This window comes from Neodiprion pinetum, chromosome 5 (genome assembly GCF_021155775.2).
Source record: "Neodiprion pinetum isolate iyNeoPine1 chromosome 5, iyNeoPine1.2, whole genome shotgun sequence".
Classification (NCBI taxonomy): domain Eukaryota; kingdom Metazoa; phylum Arthropoda; class Insecta; order Hymenoptera; family Diprionidae; genus Neodiprion; species Neodiprion pinetum.
Genome location: NC_060236.1, coordinates 2,018,712 through 2,040,746, shown reverse-complemented (window position 1 = coordinate 2,040,746; position 22,035 = coordinate 2,018,712). Strand labels below are relative to the sequence as shown.

At 40.0% G+C, this 22,035-nt stretch overlaps 2 protein-coding genes across 4 annotated transcripts; both read left to right on the top strand.

The window, feature by feature from the left end:
- Positions 1-18: 18 nt before the first annotated feature.
- Positions 19-6,752, top strand: LOC124219053 (putative inorganic phosphate cotransporter). 2 transcript variants are annotated; one of them, XM_046626170.2, is made up of 8 exons: positions 19-422; positions 2,410-2,543; positions 3,386-3,686; positions 4,661-4,899; positions 5,012-5,161; positions 5,557-5,934; positions 6,069-6,201; positions 6,348-6,752. In XM_046626170.2, the coding sequence occupies exons 1-8, from the start codon at positions 341-343 to the stop codon at positions 6,401-6,403; spliced, it is 1,473 nt and encodes a 490-aa protein (XP_046482126.1). In that variant the 5' UTR covers positions 19-340; the 3' UTR covers positions 6,404-6,752. The 2 variants fall into 2 exon arrangements, with proteins under 2 accessions (XP_046482126.1, XP_046482127.1); XM_046626171.2 differs by lacking the exon at positions 19-422 and adding an exon at positions 3,089-3,224.
- A 128-nt stretch (positions 6,753-6,880) lies between these two features.
- LOC124219052 (putative inorganic phosphate cotransporter) lies at positions 6,881-15,245 on the top strand. 2 transcript variants are annotated; one of them, XM_046626167.1, is made up of 9 exons: positions 6,881-9,054; positions 9,105-9,378; positions 9,913-10,052; positions 10,144-10,444; positions 10,584-10,825; positions 11,606-11,635; positions 12,122-12,271; positions 13,895-14,272; positions 14,414-15,245. In XM_046626167.1, the coding sequence occupies exons 2-9, from the start codon at positions 9,285-9,287 to the stop codon at positions 14,651-14,653; spliced, it is 1,575 nt and encodes a 524-aa protein (XP_046482123.1). In that variant the 5' UTR covers positions 6,881-9,054; positions 9,105-9,284; the 3' UTR covers positions 14,654-15,245. The 2 variants fall into 2 exon arrangements, with proteins under 2 accessions (XP_046482123.1, XP_046482124.1); XM_046626168.1 differs by lacking the exon at positions 11,606-11,635 and having other exon boundaries at positions 6,881-9,378.
- The last annotated feature ends 6,790 nt before the right edge of the window (positions 15,246-22,035 follow it).

Sequence of the window (22,035 nt, the reverse complement as noted above, 5' to 3'; positions counted from 1 at the left end):
ACGCCAATTTGTCTTGTATATTTCCATATGTTGCTTAAAAGCAAAGTGTAAAAAAAAAATCGAGCATGCGCGAACTATTTGCAGTGAAATATATTGCGGCGAGTTCAATAGGAAACTGGATGGATGAGAAAGGTCAATCTTTCACCTAATAAGAATCGCAGAGATATTTATGGAATACTCAATCTTCGAGAGGCGGGAAAAGGAGGGGGGAGGCTAGGACGGAGTATTCAAAGTCTTGACAAGAGTTTGCTGGTTCTGAGGGGGGGTTGAGAGACATGCTGCATGTCGATCCGGTATAAGAAGTTGGGTTTGATAATTCTTGCGGCCAGTTCGACGCGAAATGACTGCAGCTCCTCGGGATAGTGTTGGCACTTTGCCGGTCGCGGACGCTCCTGCGGACGCCCCTGAGGCGAAGGCCCCAGGTACGATATCTCCCATATTTCCATAACGTGCGACATACGCCAATTAATAATTATGCGATGAGAGATCGAGCAACTAGACAGCAATCAACCAGTTACTCTTACCATTTCATTAATTATCATGCCATGTAATCCGGTTTTGAAGGCGAGCCTATAATCACCTACGCGTCCCGTGAAAGACCCGTGAATTGCGACTTGTCATCACGAAAAAAAGAACGATTACAGATTAAGAACTATGTATCTATATGCGCGGAGAGAGTGTTTACATCGATATTTCGAATATGGAACATAGGTTCGAACCATGTGGATAGTTGAGTTCAAGCTCATTTTCAATTCCAGATATTGGCACACACCTCACCACCTGTGCCTTGGACAAATTCATATGCGTGTAGTGGGAACACATGGAGATGTTTTGCCAAATTTACAGTCAAAACTATTTCATCAAGTATTTTAATATCTACGAGATTGAAGTTGGTAATGTTATCGTAACGAAACATTGGTGAAAAAATCACTATTTTGAAGGAACTAAGATCTCGAAATACGAGTGTGTTTTGTTTTATCACGGCTTGCTGATTTCAGACAATTCAAAGAACGCGAAATAACGGTTTTTCATCAGCGCGAATCGTCACGATAACGTTACTAACTTCAATGTGTTTAATATCCGACGTAGATATGAGGTGGAGGTCTTTTCTCATTCTTGTCTTGTACTGTGTTATAGCTATCAAGATGAGAATTAAGGCTGAAAACATATGCACATACATACCATACGTCAGCCGTATTTTGTAAAAATGAGAATCAGGTGAATAACAAGCTTATTTAAACTGCCTTTGTATACTTCATACCTGTGTCACAGATTTTCTATCAGCACGATCATATCTCCGCCGCGATTGATGTTTTTGTCATATACGGTATATTAATTTAGTAATCTAATATACTCGACGACTATTAGATTATTTTGCGGCTTGTAAAAGGCGTTCTATCGTTGATATAATATCATTGATAGCTGACTATGAACGGCTTCATAGCGATCAGAACGGATAGAAAAAAAAAATTAATATGGTACAAAACAAAAGCAATGAACCTGAATGACGTTCGACAAACGTTTCAAGGTCGTGTGGTTTACTGGAACGAAATGCGATACAACATTTTTCTTCTATTTAGTTTGGCTTGTTATAATAATTACAACAATTATTGTTCGTACCGCATGAGTTATATTGGAATTGATTGTTACGTTACGGTAACGACGAAGATTCGTGGAAGCAAACTTGCTACCTCTGCGAAAAATACATTCGTCTGGATGAGGAATTGATACCATCAATGCAATTCAGGAAAATGGATATTCAACGTTGTATGTTAGACGCACGGTACGTGATGAATGCATGAATTATATATCTCTGGGTCTGTAAACAATATATGTAATCCTATCGCGAATGAGCGAGTTTTGAATGATTACCATATAGCCTATTAGTTTATTATACAATCTCGAAGTCTGATGTATGTACGATATATTATTTGCTTATCGACAACATTCAGTTGCGTCGATCCGTATTGGTGTTATACACCGAGTGAGATTACGTCCGTAAAAAATGTGCGAGTTTGGATCTCGATAATTACTTATATTTATTAAATAGAAGCTGGAACTCAAATTCAACGATAAATCCTCCGTGAAATATGAGATCTCTGTACAATGATAGCGTCTTAATCATCGTCGATCGGTGATTAAAACGTCAATGTTTTTTAATTCCTTGTACACATGTACATGTACCAAAGTGATCTAATAAGTGATCTGATTTTTGAATTTTTTTTTATTTACGATCATTTCATTCCATTCGATCAAGCTGATACGTACTTTAAGAATATTTTTTCCTTCACTAGATGATAGAATTTTCTTGTAACATATGTACAATTTATTTATTTGTCGTCGAATATTTTTCCCTTTGAATGTCGTTACTCCTATATTTTTTCATTCGAATCGTCTCTGACCCTGCAGGGGGATTTGGCGTAAGGCATCTTGAGATACTGTTGATGTTTTGTGGTATGACCATTGCCTACATGCTTCGAGTCAACATGTCTGTGGCTATTGTGGCGATGTCCGATTCCTCAACATCAAATCCAGACATCGAGGTAATTACTTGTAATTGTAATGACTTAAATCTAGTTTAACTACTTTGAACTACATTTAATTACATTTATTACATTATAGGTTTATATTCATACCTACCATCGATTCGAGTTTTTTTTAAATCTGAGTATAAATATGAAACCGGTTGAATTCTCTGTCTCGTGATTATCGTACAGATAATATATTCTATAATTATACCCCGCTCATTTTTTTTCGATAATATTATGCATATTATAGTGTATTATTACACTCGAGTTGTAAGAACTGAATCAGACAAGAAAAAAGAATCATCTTTGCAAAGTGCTCGCGCTCTTTCTTTATTAATCTGCTATCGTACGACGGAGATTTGCAAATGCGATAGGTACGTATGAATACATACATACATACACACAAGCGCACTAGGCTAAGGTGATCAACTTTTTAAAGTGTCGAGGCTAGGTAAATTGGGTCGCGAAATTATGTCCTGAAATTGAACACTTTTTTTTCTTCCTCATTTAAAACGATTTTCATCGGATCGAATTATAATCATTTCTAATTTGAATTTTAGATTCCTTGTTATAACGGTCTGGTGATTTTTCAATCATACAGTTTTGAAATCGTCCAATCAAGAAGCTGATTGCAATGCCGCAGGTGTGTGCATGCGCAAGCATCCTCATCGATATTCCCACGCTTCTCGACGATTGGTACATTTGATATTCACTGAATTTAAATCTACATAGCAGTTAATCGACATTGTTTAAGCACAATTATCGTTAGGCACAATGTGAGATGTACAAAATGTCCAATTTAATATCCTCATTTCACAAACATACTGATAAATTAATTTTTCTCTCATCTCCCGCAGGATTTTGGCTGGGACTCGTCGACGCAATCGTATATACTGAGCTCCTTCTTTTGGGGCTACGTCATAACCCAGATACCTGCAGGCCAAATCGCTCACCTGTGGAGTGCCGCAAAACTTTGGTCATTATGCATGTTCGTTTGCGGGGTTGTCAACATTTTGATACCGGTTGCCGCCCGTGTCGGAGACTGGGGTGCCGTATGCGCCTGCAGAATCGTCATGGGACTTTCCCAGGGCTGCGTTCTTCCCTCCGTCCACACTCTTCTTGGAAAATGGGTTCCGCCTAACGAACGTGCACGATTGGGTAAACTGCGAAGATTTTAAAAGATTTTCAAAATTACCACCCACAAATTCAGGTGTAAAATTGGTCACTCAAAGTAGGAACTTGACAACGTGCAATGCTGAATGGACACTTTCGGTGTTCAATTTTAGGTTTGAACCCATGTAAATTTTTACAGTAGCCCAAGTCTTTTCCCCGTGTGCGTCTCGTATATATGCAAAATTCTTATTCTCTTTAATTTATTTTCATAATTTGTATAAGTCATTATAAGATTCGACGAAAGTGGAAAAAAAGGTAACACACTGGGCAGTATAAACAATGATAATATCACGTGTTATCTGCTGTGTAATGTGAGCATCTTCTGACTTCTTCACACGTATATTTGAACATTTTTAAGGATAAAGACAAAAAAAAAAAAAAAACTGAAGAAAAAAGAAACCTGATAAAATAACTAAATGCGGTACAGCTATAAGAGTATGTACGTAAACAAGAGATTAACGCGGCATGTTATAGCTGTAGAATGTATTAAGAAATCAGCGTACATAAAACCTTTACGTTATATAGGTTGCGCGTGCGATTTGCGTACATTTCGTATCGCAGACACGGTTACATAATTTTTTGTTGTTTTGGAATTGCGTAATCTCAAACAATTAACTTATGTTGTGTTAACTGAACCTAACTCACCTGTAGACACTCGTCTACACACCATGTCATGCCATTCGAGAGTAACGTAGATTTTCGTATATTTTTTCTTCATTAAAAAAAACCTGAAACGATATCAATTATCAGGTTCTCTTTTAAATTCTACTCAAATGTTTTTCACACTTCGAAATAGGATAAAGCTAGAAGAAAAGAAAATGAAGAAACTGGGGGGTCGAACGTCAAGTAAAGTATAACAAGTATACATGTTTTTGTCATTCTGCGTTGGTATATTGCAATTATATCATTAATCTTGGTGTTATCGTTATGATCGTGTCATTAAAAATTTTTATTTTCAGGAACTTACGCGTACGCGGGAGCGCAGTTTGGAACAGTAATCGGACTTCCGGTTTCTGGACTTCTTGCCGCATCGTCGGCCGGATGGCCGAGCATCTTCTACCTCGTAGGTGCGATCACCATCGTCTGGTCTGTCGTCTTCTTTATTTGGGGCTCAGACAGTCCGGCTCGTCACCGGAGCATCAAACCCGCGGAGAAAGACTACATCGAGACAAGCCTCGGGCAGGTCGATGTACAAACGGTAAATGGAATTCATTAAATTACTGCTAATTGCTGCATCAATTCGGTTTGCGCTACTCTGTGAACATGCAAGGAAATGAAAATTATTAATTCATTGTTTATACATTCGGCAGCAACATTCCACACCGTGGATAAAGATAATCACCTCAGTTCCTGTTTGGTCTTTGATCATCGTTCACTGCGGTCAAAACTGGGGCTATTGGACATTGCTCACGGAAATGCCTAGCTACATGAATCATATTTTGGGATTCGACATCTCAAAGGTAATAATTAGGAAACGCTGTATAACGTTTGATCAATAGGTAAGGCTGAAACGACGAAAGTAGTGATATAAAGAGAAATTTGTGTACAGATCCCGATACCGACATCTCACCAACATTTTTAGCTGCTTCACAGCTCAGACACAAACTCTTTTTTTGGGGTAAGAGTAATCCCTATTCTGGTCGACTTCATCGATCATCGAAAAAATATCTTTCGCCTTGCGCTCTACGTTACCATTGTATCGATTATCAGAAAAAAAGGGTTTGCGCCTGAGCTATGAAACAGTTAAATGTCGGTATCGGGAGCTATACGCAGAACTTTCCTTATATTACTACCGATGATACTCCAGACCGAGTCGGCTAATCGGGCCTTTGAAATCAATTCTTGTTATTTTCAGAACGGTTTCATCTCCGCGTTACCTTACTTGGCTATGTGGCTGCTCAGTTTTCCGTTCAGCTGGTTTTCTGATTACGTGATACGGCGCGGCTGGGTTTCACGAGCTGTTTCAAGGAAGGTCTCGAACAGCATTGGGCACTGGGGTCCAGCGGTCGCTTTGATGGGTCTCGGCTACGCGACCGCCGAACATACCGTGATCGCGGTTGTCATTCTCGTTTTTGCGGTCGGATTAAACGCCGGCTCACTCTGCGGTTACCAAATCAACCACATTGACTTGAGTCCAAACTTTGCGGGGACTTTGATGGCCATCACTAATTGTATAGCGAACATTATGTCCATTGTCGCCCCTCTAATTTGCGGTCTAATCGTTACCGATCTCGTAAGTAAAAAGATTCGTGTTTTTTAAGCTATAATTATTGTTCTATCAGAGAATTTCCCTAAGTCATTTTTAGAACAACACATGCAAACTTGCTTCTTATACTCCCCGATTGTAAATATATTTTTGTCATACAGACGGACCTCACTCAGTGGAGAACTGTCTTCTTCATCTCGGCAGGAATCTATATCCTTTGTAACTTAGTGTTTGTTTTGTTTGGAAAAGCTGAAGTCCAGCCGTGGAATGATACCGAGGTGAAACCGGATAGTGGTCGGTATCGTTATTTTTTTTTTATCATAAATAAGTACCTAATATAGGTGTACGTATTTATACGTGTGTTGGGGTTCTTAGTCCGGAAAATCCTAAATACTATGTGCATGTTATCTAATGTTCATTGTACATCTTGAATTCTACAGAGAACGGAAGAAATCAGAGCAGCAAAAAGACCGACGGCAAGTCTGAAAATAAGTAACAATATGGGACGCGGAATTAGCTGAGGCGGTCTTCTCTACAATTTTCGGTAATACTACCTGACAGTATTATTGCGTACATTTATTCATCAAGTATGAGCACCACTCAAGTAAAATACTTACGAAGCTCGACTAAAATGCAATTCTGATTTCCGTGTGAGAGGAACGAAAACGCGTGGGGCAAATTGTATAATATACAAAATGGAAGAACCTGCACCGCTACAAGTCAGCATTAGTCAAGTATTTAGTATGCCTTACACAATAAAGCCAAAGTATAAAAAAACATAAAGCAAATTCGTATTTTTTTTATGTAATTTTAATAAACCAAAACACTGTGAATGTGAATCAGTATATGATCAGTTTTCAATGTAGAGGGTAAAAAATTAGCAGATTCAAAATTCTGATACGGATAGATGATACATTACTACAAATTCTTGATCAACTGACAAGTGAAAGGGATGTTACACGTTTGTTTGTGAGTAGTTTTATTATCTTTAAGAATATAACATGCACCGATGTACTAAGTTAATTACCGTATTGTTCCGAATATAAGCCAAAGTTTTTGGTCGTTAACAGCACCCGTCAAAATCCTCCCCATTTTATACGCGGACCTGTCTTATGTGCAGGTAATTAAGACAAACACTCTGATGAAATACTGTCTCGGAATTAGGGGTCGTCGTATATGCGGGGTCGGCTTTTACTCTGAACAATACGGTATTGATCAATGTTTTTATTGAAGAAAAATGAGGTTGATATATAACCGTGACCACGTAAAGATGGCTGCTATCGAACAATATACATCCGTTTCACCTGTCTCTGTTTATTACGAGCATACATCTATATCTAATATCAAATATGTCAAAGATTATTCATTTACACCGCTAACTCATTGAAGTCTGAATTACAATCAATATGCGACGCTGTTTAAGGCTATTCCTTACACCTTAATTGGCTGAAATTAGCTTCGTCTTACTTTCTTTTCTCTATTTCTTCAGTCTTCTGTGTGTTAATTACTCATCGAAATTACAGTCTGTCGGTATTTGTCAAGCAGACATCCGAATAATAATACTATTTGATTATACTGCGTAATATAGTTAGTTATACTAAGTAATATAAATGATAAAGTCATAAATAATAATGTAGAATATTTCATTTGTATGATTAGAAATTCGCCAAAGCCTTAGTACATATGCATTTAAGGAAGCAGGAGGACATTGTCAACTTTAATATCACCACCAATGCATGCAGGGATGCAAAGAGAGAAAGATGGAGAATAATTGGCTTGAGTTTAGGAATTGATATGGGAGCGAATTGAAGAGGAGAATTATCAAAGGCTGGAGGTGCCATTTTACATTTTTGAAAAATGGCAATTCCAGCCGTTTTTCCTTATCCTGTTTAACCTGTTTAGCCACAATCGGATGCCACAGATTCCAATCGAGTGACCTCATGAATTGTACAATATCATAAACTGACACTGGTTTTGTACGTATTATACGCTTTATCAGCTCGGTAAACGTGTGTACATGCACACATCGTTGCATTCATACAGGACAGTTATGAAAAAATAATTGGAGACGAATGGGCTACACTGACAATGAGTATAGTTACAGAGTCACTGCAAGCAGCATGCAGCCACCTCCTCTTTATTTTAACATTAGGATCATCGCAGCTCGATTGAATTATGAAAAATGCAATCGAGACAAGTATTTCTGCAATGCTTAAAGCAATATTTAATAAATATACCCGTAGTACGCTATCTACAGTTCGTGAAGTATATAGGAAGCATGATAACTACCGCACCATTGGTGCAGTACACATTTTTTACCTTTCTTTTCTTCCCTTTAAGTGTTTGCGATTAGAGTTAATTCTCTGATTTTCCAATCAATAATGGAATACAATATTCTGTCAAAATCTGTAGTCTCCTGTATTCGTTGCACGATTCTGTTTGATTGACAACTATTGCCATGTGAATGGACAAAAAGAAAGATCATTACTCCAGTGTTAGCAGCGATAACGACTGCATATTGTAATTGTTGTATCATTACTATTATCATCATTATTGGGTATTCATTTTTGTCTGTGACATTGAACTAAATATTCCTCATAAGCCGTTGGTAAAATTACAACTATAATAAGCTTGTCGCGCTATAAAATACTTGGATAGAAATGGAACTTCCAAGGTCCAAGAGTCACACGTAACGCGTTGTACATGTAACGCTGTCGCAGAGTCAGTATGTATTCCTGATGTACGATTTCGAGGTTGACACCCGTCGTGGTTTTTTAATTAGACCAACCGTTTAGTGTGGAAAAAATACAAATAAATCGAGGATGCGCAAGCAATAACATTTCAAGTATTACGTCCGATTCCCAGCTACTTAGCAATATCGCGGTAAATGCGAACAACTTACTTAGAATAATAATTCCACAAATTACTAAATCACCGTGTTTTTTCTTACGAAAGTAATGACGGAGTGACAAAAAAAAATTTTCCACTTATACCCGTCAACGCGTTAAAATTCCTCACCGCGCAACAACCGGAGGACGTTACCCTGGACTCGGGCAACCCCGCGGTCAGTTCAGGAAATTAAACAACGTCCCCTGCAAGTGCCTCGAGTACGTCGAGTATTATAAGCTACAGATGTGGTTGTCGCAGGTAACTTTGCGGGAAGGTGGGAGAGATTCACTGCTGGTCTTGATATAAAGTCGCCCCGCAGGTTGATTCAATCGTCCTCTGCAGCTGCAGCGAAGAACTAGCGGCGTTTCCCCGTCCGGTGCTCGGTTTTTCAATTTTCTATTCTGAAATTTTTCTCGAACAGTGTTCCTCCTGATTTCTTTCATCAATTTCGTCCCGGCAAAACATCGGGGAAATCGTATTGTCGGGAAATGGCACCCCAGGCAACAGCTTTGAGCACCGCGCCTCCTGCATCCGGCGAAGATGGTACCGTCAAGTCAAAGACCCAGGGAGTCAAACCGAGCGGTGAGTTATACGGATAATGTGTGATTTTTGATGGAATGAAATCATGCGACGAGAGGTCGCGGCGAGAAAGATTTTTTAATCCTCTAAAACTATTGTCTGTAATAAGTGTAATAGCTAGAGTCATAGTTTACAATGTAGTTTATAGAGTACCAATGTATGTGCGCAGTGCATCATAAATTTCGAGAGTTTTTAACGGTTAGAGAGTCGGAGATAAAGATTCTTTATCTCTGTACTCCATTGAGCACATACGTATCATACAATGCCTCTTCATGCTGCATAGTCATCTTATTGTGCAAAGTCTGAAGATGATCTGATAATAATCGAACACTATAATTGTCAACAAACAGTTTTTCACAGTATCATGCTGATTTCCTCATATAATACAATAAAAACTTCTTCGAATACCTATATGATCTACGAGTCAGTTGCAGGACTCGTTGACAATTATACGTTTCAAAAACGTTCGCAGGAAATCGCTTTCAATGGATTGCCGATTGTGTCCTTAAGACTTAATTTTTCATTTTCCACGATTAGCTACCTTCGGCTCGAGGCACTTCCAAGCGCTGCTCATGTTCCTTGGACTCTCATGTGGCTACACGGTCCGAGTGAACATGTCCGTTGCGATCGTCGCGATGACAAGTGACGAGGATACTCCAACTAATGGGAATTTCGACGTGAGTCCTCGGAGAACGATATTCCGCTATATATGGTAAATGGCCGTGAATACCGAACGCAGTATCAATAAATCTCTTTCCCCCCATCCAGACGTACAACTGGGAGCCATCGGTGCAGTCTCTCATCCTGAGTTCCTTCTTCTGGGGCTATGTGCTGATCCAGGTACCTGCAGGCCTGATCGCCCAGCGTTTTGGGGCCCGAAAACTTCTCGCCATCGCCGTATTCATCTGCGGTGGGATCAGCCTTCTCATTCCGGCTGCGGCCCGATACGGAGGATGGATATTCGTGTGCTTCTGCCGTGTGCTTATGGGACTTTGCCAAGGATGCGTTCTACCCTCGCTTCACACTCTCTTGTCCAAATGGGCTCCACCAGAGGAACGCGGCCGCCTTGGTAAGTCTCACTTCCATCATCGTCATTTTCCGCAAGATTGACAGAAATGAATTACCTCATCTGCAGGTACACAAGCTAGGTCGGTTAACATATAATTTTATTGATCTCTCTTACGTTATTTATTCGTTTGGAATTTCAGGCTCGTTCGTCTACGCTGGTCACCAATTCGGTACCCTAGTCGCGCTTCCGATATCCGGATTTCTTGCCGGATCCTCGGCGGGATGGCCTAGTGTATTTTACCTTTGGGGAACCGTGACGATCGCCTGGAGCATATGGTGGTTCTTCTACGGTGCCGACAGCCCAGCAAATCATCCGTCGATCTCGTCTGAGGAGCGTCAATACATTGAGCTCAGTCTCCGGACTTCGGACTGCCAAGACCAGGTGAGACTACTTGTGAAATATGAGCACCTGGTCACGGTTTTCTGCAGATGTTTTACCCAAATTTTATGTGCAAACATGACGAGAACAGGAAAAAAGACATAGTTGAAAAAACTATCTAGCGCCGGCCTTCGTTGCAGGTCGCGAGTCTGTAATATACGTTAGCTACTCACCCGCGACAGCTAGTTGTCAAATGTGTTGAACATGTGTTGAATGTCAATTGACTTTGGCGTATGCTGCATTATTGCGGACACGTATAAATCCGAGGGTAATTAGAGCCGAATATTTTCTTGCCTCACTCGGAAATCTCGCACCTTAGTACGAAAATTATTTAATCAATTAGAGCCGCATAATTCACGCGTCTATTTCCAAATAATATTCGCACCTTTCTGGAATCATTTCCATGGGTAACAATGATACCATTCAGTCCATTAATTATTCCCATCAATTTTCACTTTACCCACATCCCCTTCCAAGAATCGGACTCTCAGTTGTTTATGCATACATGCATTAAAACCTTTATTTTTTTAAATATTTCCTTATCCGAACTTTGGAATATTTCGACAGGTGTGAGTTGCTGGTACACATTAGGCGTTTTTTGTTTATCCCGCAAGTGTTTGCAAATCTTGTACATATTATAATTATTGACTTACGCCAAATTCTACTGTGCTATCAAGCCAGCAAATGCGGCTCATTGTCATTCGGTGAATCAAAAAGTCTCTCTGTCTGGATGCGGTAAAAGTACGTGATTTTAAACGAAAACTTGTTTTCTCATTTTTCCAGCTTCCCGAAAGCGATCCGACCACCACGAAGGTAAATACGGGGTCTCATTACAGCACCCGATTTATCGAGTGCATGTCGATAAATATAATACTAATTTTGTATACCAAAAATATGCAACTAATTCCTCACTACCTTATTGCTATCATCGACGCACTGATTGTTATCTCAATTTATTCTGCACACGTTTTGCTCACAAGGCTGCGGAACTGTTGCCTATAAACACTGTCATGCTTAGTAATTTTCGAGCATCATTATTTGAATTTTTTTAAATTTGACCCCAACGAAAGCCCATTGCTGGATTCGGGTTGCTAATATATGTCAATAATCCTTTCTCCATAGCTATTTTTTCTATTTGATTAATCATTTATGACCGAACATGTGGAATTTCAACGTCTTATACGTGTGTACGTATGCGCATGATGGCGGATAGATTTGCACGATTAGCTAATTGCGAATGTATAATACATGTAGTATATACCGACATACGTACGTCTCAATAACTCTTCGTCACCTTAGGTTCTTTCGACCCCGTGGAAGGCGATATTTACGTCACAACCGATGTGGGCCTTGTTAGTCGTCCACTGCGCCCAAACGTGGGGATTCTGGATGCTGCTGACGGAAATCCCAACGTATCTTCACGCCATTCTAGACTTCAACATCAAAGAGGTGAGTGCAAATAACGACGAACGAGATAACTAGACGAGACTTACAGTCTCGTGTTCCGATTGACTGCGATCGAGATCAAGTGGACCGATAAGCGCTTTTCGCAGGAATTAACCGGATAATTGCAATTGTATGGCACACATAGTCGCATAATCATTGTTCAATAATTGATATAGAGAAATACTTGGCGGGTTTACTTCAGTTTTTTTTTTTTTTTACCCTCTTTTATCAAATAATCATGCAAAGCGATGCGGCAAAGAGTCGACCCACATTGCCCTGGGTATATTTAATCATCACTCCACGTATGTACGTACATCATACATAAATGCCTTATATCTATTAGAGAAATATCTGGATTCCGGTATTATGCAGTTTTGATTAATTATTAAAGAGTTACGTGAGGAAAATGTTATGAATTATTTGAATTACACAATCGTGATTTAATTGTGTGGCAAATGGAGTAATCTTAATAACCTGCGGGAGAGTTCCGCCTGTCTGGAATACCTCGCGATTCCATATATGCCAACGTACACTTAATAATGTAAGATACGATCATCGGTAGCAAAGTATTCCGAACAATACCCCATTTTGCAATGCGAATTGCGAGATTTATTATCGATTGTAATGATTTATACGACGACAGGATATGGCTTGTTCAATAAATTAATACAACCGTGCGTTAATGCAGACGACACACCACCTGGAAATATCGTCGCGAAAAATAATAATTGACGTCACGGCAAACTAAATTAACAACAATTTTATCGCCTATAATATTGTCGGAAATCAACGACCGCAACGAGGACGCGTTCGATCGTGCAGCGTATTTATTTATTTATATATATATATATATATATATATATATATATATATATATATATATATATATATATATATATATATATATATATATATATATATATATATATATATATATATATATATATATATATATGGGTACGGATATCATTCTAGGTATACGTGTAACATATCATAAGTCATATGTATACGTATACGTACGCCTGGAAGTAACATTGAACCTTCGCCGAGGGCAGAGATGTGTCGTTTGCTTCGCGGAATGTAACGCGGATTGAATTGAAACGCCCGGGTTAACCATGTCCAGAAGTTCGTTTTATGGCGGTCAAGTTCGTATGATACACGATACGCGATCTACCGAAGGTAACTCTGGTAATTCCTACTCGGAAAGGATCAACGGACACGTACGTCAATTTATAAGAAAAAATAAACAGCTCCGAAGCGTCGTCAGACCGCAGCGATTATGCCGTCACCTGCATAGCAATCGACCTGATTTCGTAACTCATACGTGTAGTAGTTTCAATGTATAAACCTCGCTGTTCAAACGTGACTTCAGCTTGTACCTAACAGAATTTCCTCCGATAATTCCACCTATCAGAAACTATAACATTTGCCGATCTTTGTGCACATTTTTAGACCTTCTAATTGAAAACAGATCGAATCCGAAAACTTGTCGAAATGCTCGAACAGCTGTAATGTATGAGAAACGTGAAATCCAGAGGAAAAACTTTCCCTTTTGTTATATTTGATACCTGTAAGTGGATGGAAAACATATAATATACACTGACGCTTTTTGCTCCATGATTATAGAATGGTCTTATCTCCGCGCTTCCGTACTTGGTAATGTGGATATTGAGTTTCCCGACGAGCTACATCTCGGATTGGACGTTGAGGCGAGGATGGGTATCGACGGGGAAGTCCCGGAAGATCTGCAACACGATCGGTCACTGGATTCCCGCGATTGCCTTGATAGCGTTGGGCTACGTGGACAAGAGCCAAACCGTCCTGGCCGTCGCCATTCTCGTGATCGCCGTTGCCTTCAACGTCGGCACGCTCTGCGGATATCAAGTTAACCACATGGATCTCAGTCCGAACTTCGCCGGTACCCTGATGGGGATGACCAACGGTACTGCAAACATTTTCGCCATCCTCGCACCCCTGATCACGGGATTCATAGTCACTAATCCGGTTAGTATGTATATATATATATATATGTGTGTGTGTGTGTATATGTATATGTTAAGTTTCTCCTGTGTTATTATAATTGCGAGAATGAAAGTCAAGTGGAAAAACTGGTGTAATTAATTATATTAACCTTCTTTTTTCTAGCACGAAGTCGCGCAATGGAGGACGGTCTTCTTTATCTCCTCCGGATTTTACTTCTTGGGAAATCTGTTTTTCATGTTATTCGGATCGGGTGATATACAGTGGTGGAACGAACCGTCGCGAAACGATTCGATTCCTAACAGAAAAATGTCGGAAAAATGTGATCAAATATCGCCTGCGTCGTACAGAAAGGCCAACGACTCGTTACAGCTTGAGAAAATTTCACATAAGGAAAGATACTAGTCTTGGCCAAAGGAATCGAGGGTCAACGCAGTATGACCAGAAAATAATAGCCATGATAACGAAACTGCCAACTTTTTTTAAGCATTCCGAAAGTACAAAGCGTCGTTACTTTCCATCTTTCGTAGAGTTATATAATTGGATGGAACAGTGCAAAATCGCTCGACGCACTCACTGCGTATACGAAAATATATTATGGGGGGCGGGAGGGGGAAGGGGTATTTAAATCAATGGGAAAATGATAAATTATTTATAAAGTAGTACGTGTATTTATATTCATTGTACAGTAATAGAAATAGTATATTACCCCGGATGCAGCATGTTTCGGGGAACGAAATTTGCAGCGTATAATTGTATATAACGTAAATCATATTTTGTGTTTGTAATTTTATGGTCAGGATTATAATGTCGGTGTTTGGACCACTAATAGGATAACTGACAACAGTAGAATGTAAGTTCTGAAAATGTTTGTGAAAATACAAATATCTTTATGACCTATTCTTGATATTACCAAATTAATTGAAATCTGTATGTTGCTGTATCTAGTGGTTAAAATGAAAAACCAACTCTGAATTACACGTATTCTGGGACTTAATATCTCAGTTATCGATGACACTTTCTAGACTAATCGCACCGCAATGAATTTGAAAACGGCATTTAAATAATCGTAGGAAAAGCAGCTGAGAAAATATGAAGAAAATTTTCTCGTTTTTAGGCTGTAACTACTGATCCGTTGCTCATAGCTTATTCGCACTACGCGCAATGGATTCCTCTCGTAAAATTACGTCGATATAGTGTATAGAAAATTTATTTTAAGCATTTCTCCAAATCGGTCAAATTATGACTGCCAAAATTATAAGGGGTTAGCCTTGCTTTTTTGCAATTTTAAGAGCCCACATTTTTTCGTCTCAAAATCGATTAGTACGGCTCTTTCTATACTGATTGGACCCTCAGGAATGCAAAAAAAGACATTACGAACAGCGTAGGACCAATAGCAGAGAAATTAGAAAGAAAATCCTTCATTCATTGGCGGTAACTCTTGATTCGTTGTTCGCATTGTATTCAGATAGCACACAATAGATTCCTCTCGCAAAAGTACGTTGATATAGTGCATCAAAGAATTGTTTCCAGCATTTTTTAAAGTCGTCAAAATTTACACCAAAAATAGAAGTGAAAAAATGCTAAATGTTTGCCTTGTTGACTCTTCGACCGTGGGGTTAGAATGTTTTCGTCTTCAAATCGATTCTAATCACACTTGACAATCCAATAGAACAACAGGGATCGTGACAGAGGGATTAAAAATATTGTTGAACCAACACCTCAGTAAAAACGAAGAAAATACGATAAAATCTATGTATTTATTAATTCATTTCATTTCAGGTTACATCAAATGGTAACAATACAATATGACACGCATCCTATACTGCAAACAGGGATAAATTGCACCTCCACGCAGGCCGAAACTTAAACTAAACTGACGAACTACAATGATGACCATCACGAACGGCATTTATCATATTCGACTCAAGATGAGGCATGTTGCACTCCTTTTAACTTGTACAATTGGCAGATTTCGTACGTAATGTTGAATGACTTTTCAGCATTTCTCTTGTCTTTGAGTTTGATAGAATTTAGAAACTTGTAAAGATACTATACACTAACACCCAACCACTTGTACTAGAATTAAGGCATATTCAATAAACTAAAAATGAAACTAAAACTATTCAGCTATAAATCAGTTCTTATTCTTGCCCACCTCTTTGACAATCCAGTACGAATTTGTTCATGTAGAAATTATTGGTCTCATTGTCAGAATCGATTTGTGTGATCCTTTCCTGACTAATTGGACCCCCAGGAACTCAGAAAACGCAGCGAAAAGGGTGTGGGACCAACAGGAGAGAAATTACGAAGGAAAAAGCACCTGCTGAAAAATGTCGAAAACACAGGTTTTCGTTTTTTGGCTGTAACTTTTGATGCGTTGATCGCAGCGTATTGCGACTGCGCCCAATCGATTTCTCTCGCAAAATTACGTCGGAACAGTGCCAGGAAGAATTAACTCCAGCACTTTTCAAAATCGCGAAAATTTTCGCCAAAAATACAAAGGGGTTAACCTTCCTTTTTTTTTGACCAAAAAATCTCTCGTCTCAGAAGTGATTTGTATGACCCTTTCCCGACCAATTGGACCCCCAGGAACTCGGAAAATGCAGCGAAATGAGCGTGGGACCAACAGGAGAGAAATTACGAAGAAAAAAGCACCTGCTGAAAAATGTCGAAAACACAGGTTTTCGTTTTTTGGCTGTAACTTTTGATGCGTTGATCGCAGCGTATTGCGACTGCGCCCAATCGATTTCTCTCGCAAAATTACGTCGGAACAGTGCCAGGAAGAATTAATTCCAGCACTTTTCAAAATCGCGAAAATTTTCGCCAAAAATACAAAGGGGCCTTCCTTTTTTTTTGACCAAAAAATCTCTCGTCTCAGAAGTGATTTGTATGACCCTTTCCCGACCAATTGGACCCCCAGGAACTCGGAAAATGCAGCGAAAAGAGCGTGGGACCAACAGGAGAGAAATTACGAAGAAAAAAGCACCTGCTGAAAAATGTCGAAAACACAGGTTTTCGTTTTTTGGCTGTAACTTTTGATGCGTTGATCGCAGCGTATTGCGACTGCGCCCAATCGATTTCTCTCGCATAATTACGTCGGAACAGTGCCAGGAAGAATTGATTCCAGCACCTTTCAAAATCGCGAAAATTTTCGCCAAAAATACAAAGGGGTTAACCTTCCTTTTTTTTTGACCAAAAAATCTCTCGTCTCAGAAGTGATTTGTATGACCCTTTCCCGACCAATTGGACCCCCAGGAACTCGGAAAATGCAGCGAAATGAGCGTGGGACCAACAGGAGAGAAATTACGAAGAAAAAAGCACCTGCTGAAAAATGTCGAAAACACAGGTTTTCGTTTTTTGGCTGTAACTTTTGATGCGTTGATCGCAGCGTATTGCGACTGCGCCCAATCGATTTCTCTCGCAAAATTACGTCGGAACAGTGCCAGGAAGAATTGATTCCAGCACCTTTCAAAATCGCGAAAATTTTCGCCAAAAATACAAAGGGGTTAACCTTCCTTTTTTTTTGACCAAAAAATCTCTCGTCTCAGAAGTGATTTGTATGACCCTTTCCCGACCAATTGGACCCCCAGGAACTCGGAAAATGCAGCGAAATGAGCGTGGGACCAACAGGAGAGAATTTACGAAGAAAAAAGCACCTGCTGAAAAATGTCGAAAACACAGGTTTTCGTTTTTTGGCTGTAACTTTTGATGCGTTGATCGCAGCGTATTGCGACTGCGCCCAATCGATTTCTCTCGCAAAATTACGTCGGAACAGTGCCAGGAAGAATTGATTCCAGCACCTTTCAAAATCGCGAAAATTTTCGCCAAAAATACAAAGGGGTTAACCTTCCTTTTTTTTTGACCAAAAAATCTCTCGTCTCAGAAGTGATTTGTATGACCCTTTCCCGACCAATTGGACCCCCAGGAACTCGGAAAATGCAGCGAAATGAGCGTGGGACCAACAGGAGAGAAATTACGAAGAAAAAAGCACCTGCTGAAAAATGTCGAAAACACAGGTTTTCGTTTTTTGGCTGTAACTTTTGATGCGTTGATCGCAGCGTATTGCGACTGCGCCCAATCGATTTCTCTCGCAAAATTACGTCGGAACAGTGCCAGGAAGAATTAATTCCAGCACTTTTCAAAATCGCAAAAATTTTCGCCAAAAATACAAAGGGGTTAACCTTCCTTTTTTTTTGACCAAAAAATCTTTCGTCTCAGAAGTGATTTGTATGACCCTTTCCCGACCAATTGAACCCCCAGGAACTCGGAAAATGCAGCGAAAAGAGCGTGGGACCAACAGGAGAGAAATTACGAAGAAAAAAGCACCTGCTGAAAAATGTCGAAAACACAGGTTTTCGTTTTTTGGCTGTAACTTTTGATGCGTTGATCGCAGCGTATTGCGACTGCGCCCAATCGATTTCTCTCGCAAAATTACGTCGGAACAGCGCCAGGAAGAATTGAGTCCGGCACTTTTCAAAATCGCGAAAATTTTCGCCAAAAATACAAAGGGGTTAACCTTCCTTTTTTTTTGACCAAAAAATCTCTCGTCTCAGAAGTGATTTGTATGACCCTTTCCCGACCAATTGGACCCCCAGGAACTCGGAAAATGCAGCGAAAAGAGCGTGGGACCAACAGGAGAGAAATTACGAAGAAAAAAGCACCTGCTGAAAAATGTCGAAAACACAGGTTTTCGTTTTTTGGCTGTAACTTTTGATGCGTTGATCGCAGCGTATTGCGACTGCGCCCAATCGATTTCTCTCGCAAAATTACGTCGGAACAGTGCCAGGAAGAATTAATTCCAGCACTTTTCAAAATCGCAAAAATTTTCGCCAAAAATACAAAGGGGTTAACCTTCCTTTTTTTTTGACCAAAAAATCTTTCGTCTCAGAAGTGATTTGTATGACCCTTTCCCGACCAATTGAACCCCCAGGAACTCGGAAAATGCAGCGAAAAGAGCGTGGGACCAACAGGAGAGAAATTACGAAGAAAAAAGCACCTGCTGAAAAATGTCGAAAACACAGGTTTTCGTTTTTTGGCTGTAACTTTTGATGCGTTGATCGCAGCGTATTGCGACTGCGCCCAATCGATTTCTCTCGCAAAATTACGTCGGAACAGTGCCAGGAAGAATTAATTCCAGCACTTTTCAAAATCGCAAAAATTTTCGCCAAAAATACAAAGGGGTTAACCTTCCTTTTTTTTTGACCAAAAAATCTTTCGTCTCAGAAGTGATTTGTATGACCCTTTCCCGACCAATTGAACCCCCAGGAACTCGGAAAATGCAGCGAAAAGAGCGTGGGACCAACAGGAGAGAAATTACGAAGAAAAAAGCACCTGCTGAAAAATGTCGAAAACACAGGTTTTCGTTTTTTGGCTGTGACTTTTGATGCGTTGATCGCAGCGTATTGCGACTGCGCCCAATCGATTTCTCTCGCAAAATTACGTCGGAACAGTGCCAGGAAGAATTGAGTCCGGCACTTTTCAAAATCGCGAAAATTTTCGCCAAAAATACAAAGGGGTTAACCTTCCTTTTTTTTTGACCAAAAAATCTCTCGTCTCAGAAGTGATTTGTATGACCCTTTCCCGACCAATTGGACCCCCAGGAACTCGGAAAATGCAGCGAAAAGAGCGTGGGACCAACAGGAGAGAAATTACGAAGAAAAAAGCACCTGCTGAAAAATGTCGAAAACACAGGTTTTCGTTTTTTGGCTGTAACTTTTGATGCGTTGATCGCAGCGTATTGCGACTGCGCCCAATCGATTTCTCTCGCAAAATTACGTCGGAACAGTGCCAGGAAGAATTAATTCCAGCACTTTTCAAAATCGCAAAAATTTTCGCCAAAAATACAAAGGGGTTAACCTTCCTTTTTTTTTGACCAAAAAATCTTTCGTCTCAGAAGTGATTTGTATGACCCTTTCCCGACCAATTGAACCCCCAGGAACTCGGAAAATGCAGCGAAAAGAGCGTGGGACCAACAGGAGAGAAATTACGAAGAAAAAAGCACCTGCTGAAAAATGTCGAAAACACAGGTTTTCGTTTTTTGGCTGTAACTTTTGATGCGTTGATCGCAGCGTATTGCGACTGCGCCCAATCGATTTCTCTCGCAAAATTACGTCGGAACAGTGCCAGGAAAAATTGATTCCAGCACTTTTCAAAATCGCGAAAATTTTCGCCAAAAATACAAAGGGGTTAACCTTCCTTTTTTTTTGACCAAAAAATCTCTCGTCTCAGAAGTGATTTGTATGACCCTTTCCCGACCAATTGGACCCCCAGGAACTCGGAAAATGCAGCGAAATGAGCGTGGGACCAACAGGAGAGAAATTACGAAGAAAAAAGCACCTGCTGAAAAATGTCGAAAACACAGGTTTTCGTTTTTTGGCTGTAACTTTTGATGCGTTGATCGCAGCGTATTGCGACTGCGCCCAATCGATTTCTCTCGCAAAATTACGTCGGAACAGTGCCAGGAAGAATTAATTCCAGCACTTTTCAAAATCGCAAAAATTTTCGCCAAAAATACAAAGGGGTTAACCTTCCTTTTTTTTTGACCAAAAAATCTTTCGTCTCAGAAGTGATTTGTATGACCCTTTCCCGACCAATTGAACCCCCAGGAACTCGGAAAATGCAGCGAAAAGAGCGTGGGACCAACAGGAGAGAAATTACGAAGAAAAAAGCACCTGCTGAAAAATGTCGAAAACACAGGTTTTCGTTTTTTGGCTGTAACTTTTGATGCGTTGATCGCAGCGTATTGCGACTGCGCCCAATCGATTTCTCTCGCAAAATTACGTCGGAACAGTGCCAGGAAGAATTGATTCCAGCACCTTTCAAAATCGCGAAAATTTTCGCCAAAAATACAAAGGGGTTAACCTTCCTTTTTTTTTGACCAAAAAATCTCTCGTCTCAGAAGTGATTTGTATGACCCTTTCCCGACCAATTGGACCCCCAGGAACTCGGAAAATGCAGCGAAATGAGCGTGGGACCAACAGGAGAGAAATTACGAAGAAAAAAGCACCTGCTGAAAAATGTCGAAAACACAGGTTTTCGTTTTTTGGCTGTAACTTTTGATGCGTTGATCGCAGCGTATTGCGACTGCGCCCAATCGATTTCTCTCGCAAAATTACGTCGGAACAGTGCCAGGAAGAATTAATTCCAGCACTTTTCAAAATCGCAAAAATTTTCGCCAAAAATACAAAGGGGTTAACCTTCCTTTTTTTTTGACCAAAAAATCTTTCGTCTCAGAAGTGATTTGTATGACCCTTTCCCGACCAATTGAACCCCCAGGAACTCGGAAAATGCAGCGAAAAGAGCGTGGGACCAACAGGAGAGAAATTACGAAGAAAAAAGCACCTGCTGAAAAATGTCGAAAACACAGGTTTTCGTTTTTTGGCTGTAACTTTTGATGCGTTGATCGCAGCGTATTGCGACTGCGCCCAATCGATTTCTCTCGCAAAATTACGTCGGAACAGTGCCAGGAAGAATTAATTCCAGCACTTTTCAAAATCGCAAAAATTTTCGCCAAAAATACAAAGGGGTTAACCTTCCTTTTTTTTTGACCAAAAAATCTTTCGTCTCAGAAGTGATTTGTATGACCCTTTCCCGACCAATTGAACCCCCAGGAACTCGGAAAATGCAGCGAAAAGAGCGTGGGACCAACAGGAGAGAAATTACGAAGAAAAAAGCACCTGCTGAAAAATGTCGAAAACACAGGTTTTCGTTTTTTGGCTGTAACTTTTGATGCGTTGATCGCAGCGTATTGCGACTGCGCCCAATCGATTTCTCTCGCAAAATTA

What these genes read in the sequence shown, in the direction of transcription:
- LOC124219053 (XM_046626170.2), top strand. Translation starts at nt 341, where the DNA reads ATGACTGCAGCTCCTCGGGATAGTGTTGGCACTTTGCCGGTCGCGGAC. An exon ending in GTCTAATCGTTACCGATCTC is followed by an intron (nt 5,935 to 6,068) that starts GTAAGTAAAAAG and finishes TTTGTCATACAG; the next exon opens with ACGGACCTCACTCAGTGGAG. An exon ending in CGAGGTGAAACCGGATAGTG is followed by an intron (nt 6,202 to 6,347) that starts GTCGGTATCGTT and finishes TGAATTCTACAG; the next exon opens with AGAACGGAAGAAATCAGAGC.
- LOC124219052 (XM_046626167.1), top strand. Translation starts at nt 9,285, where the DNA reads ATGGCACCCCAGGCAACAGCTTTGAGCACCGCGCCTCCTGCATCCGGC. An exon ending in CCAGGGAGTCAAACCGAGCG is followed by an intron (nt 9,379 to 9,912) that starts GTGAGTTATACG and finishes TTCCACGATTAG; the next exon opens with CTACCTTCGGCTCGAGGCAC. An exon ending in CAACTAATGGGAATTTCGAC is followed by an intron (nt 10,053 to 10,143) that starts GTGAGTCCTCGG and finishes CCCCCCATCCAG; the next exon opens with ACGTACAACTGGGAGCCATC.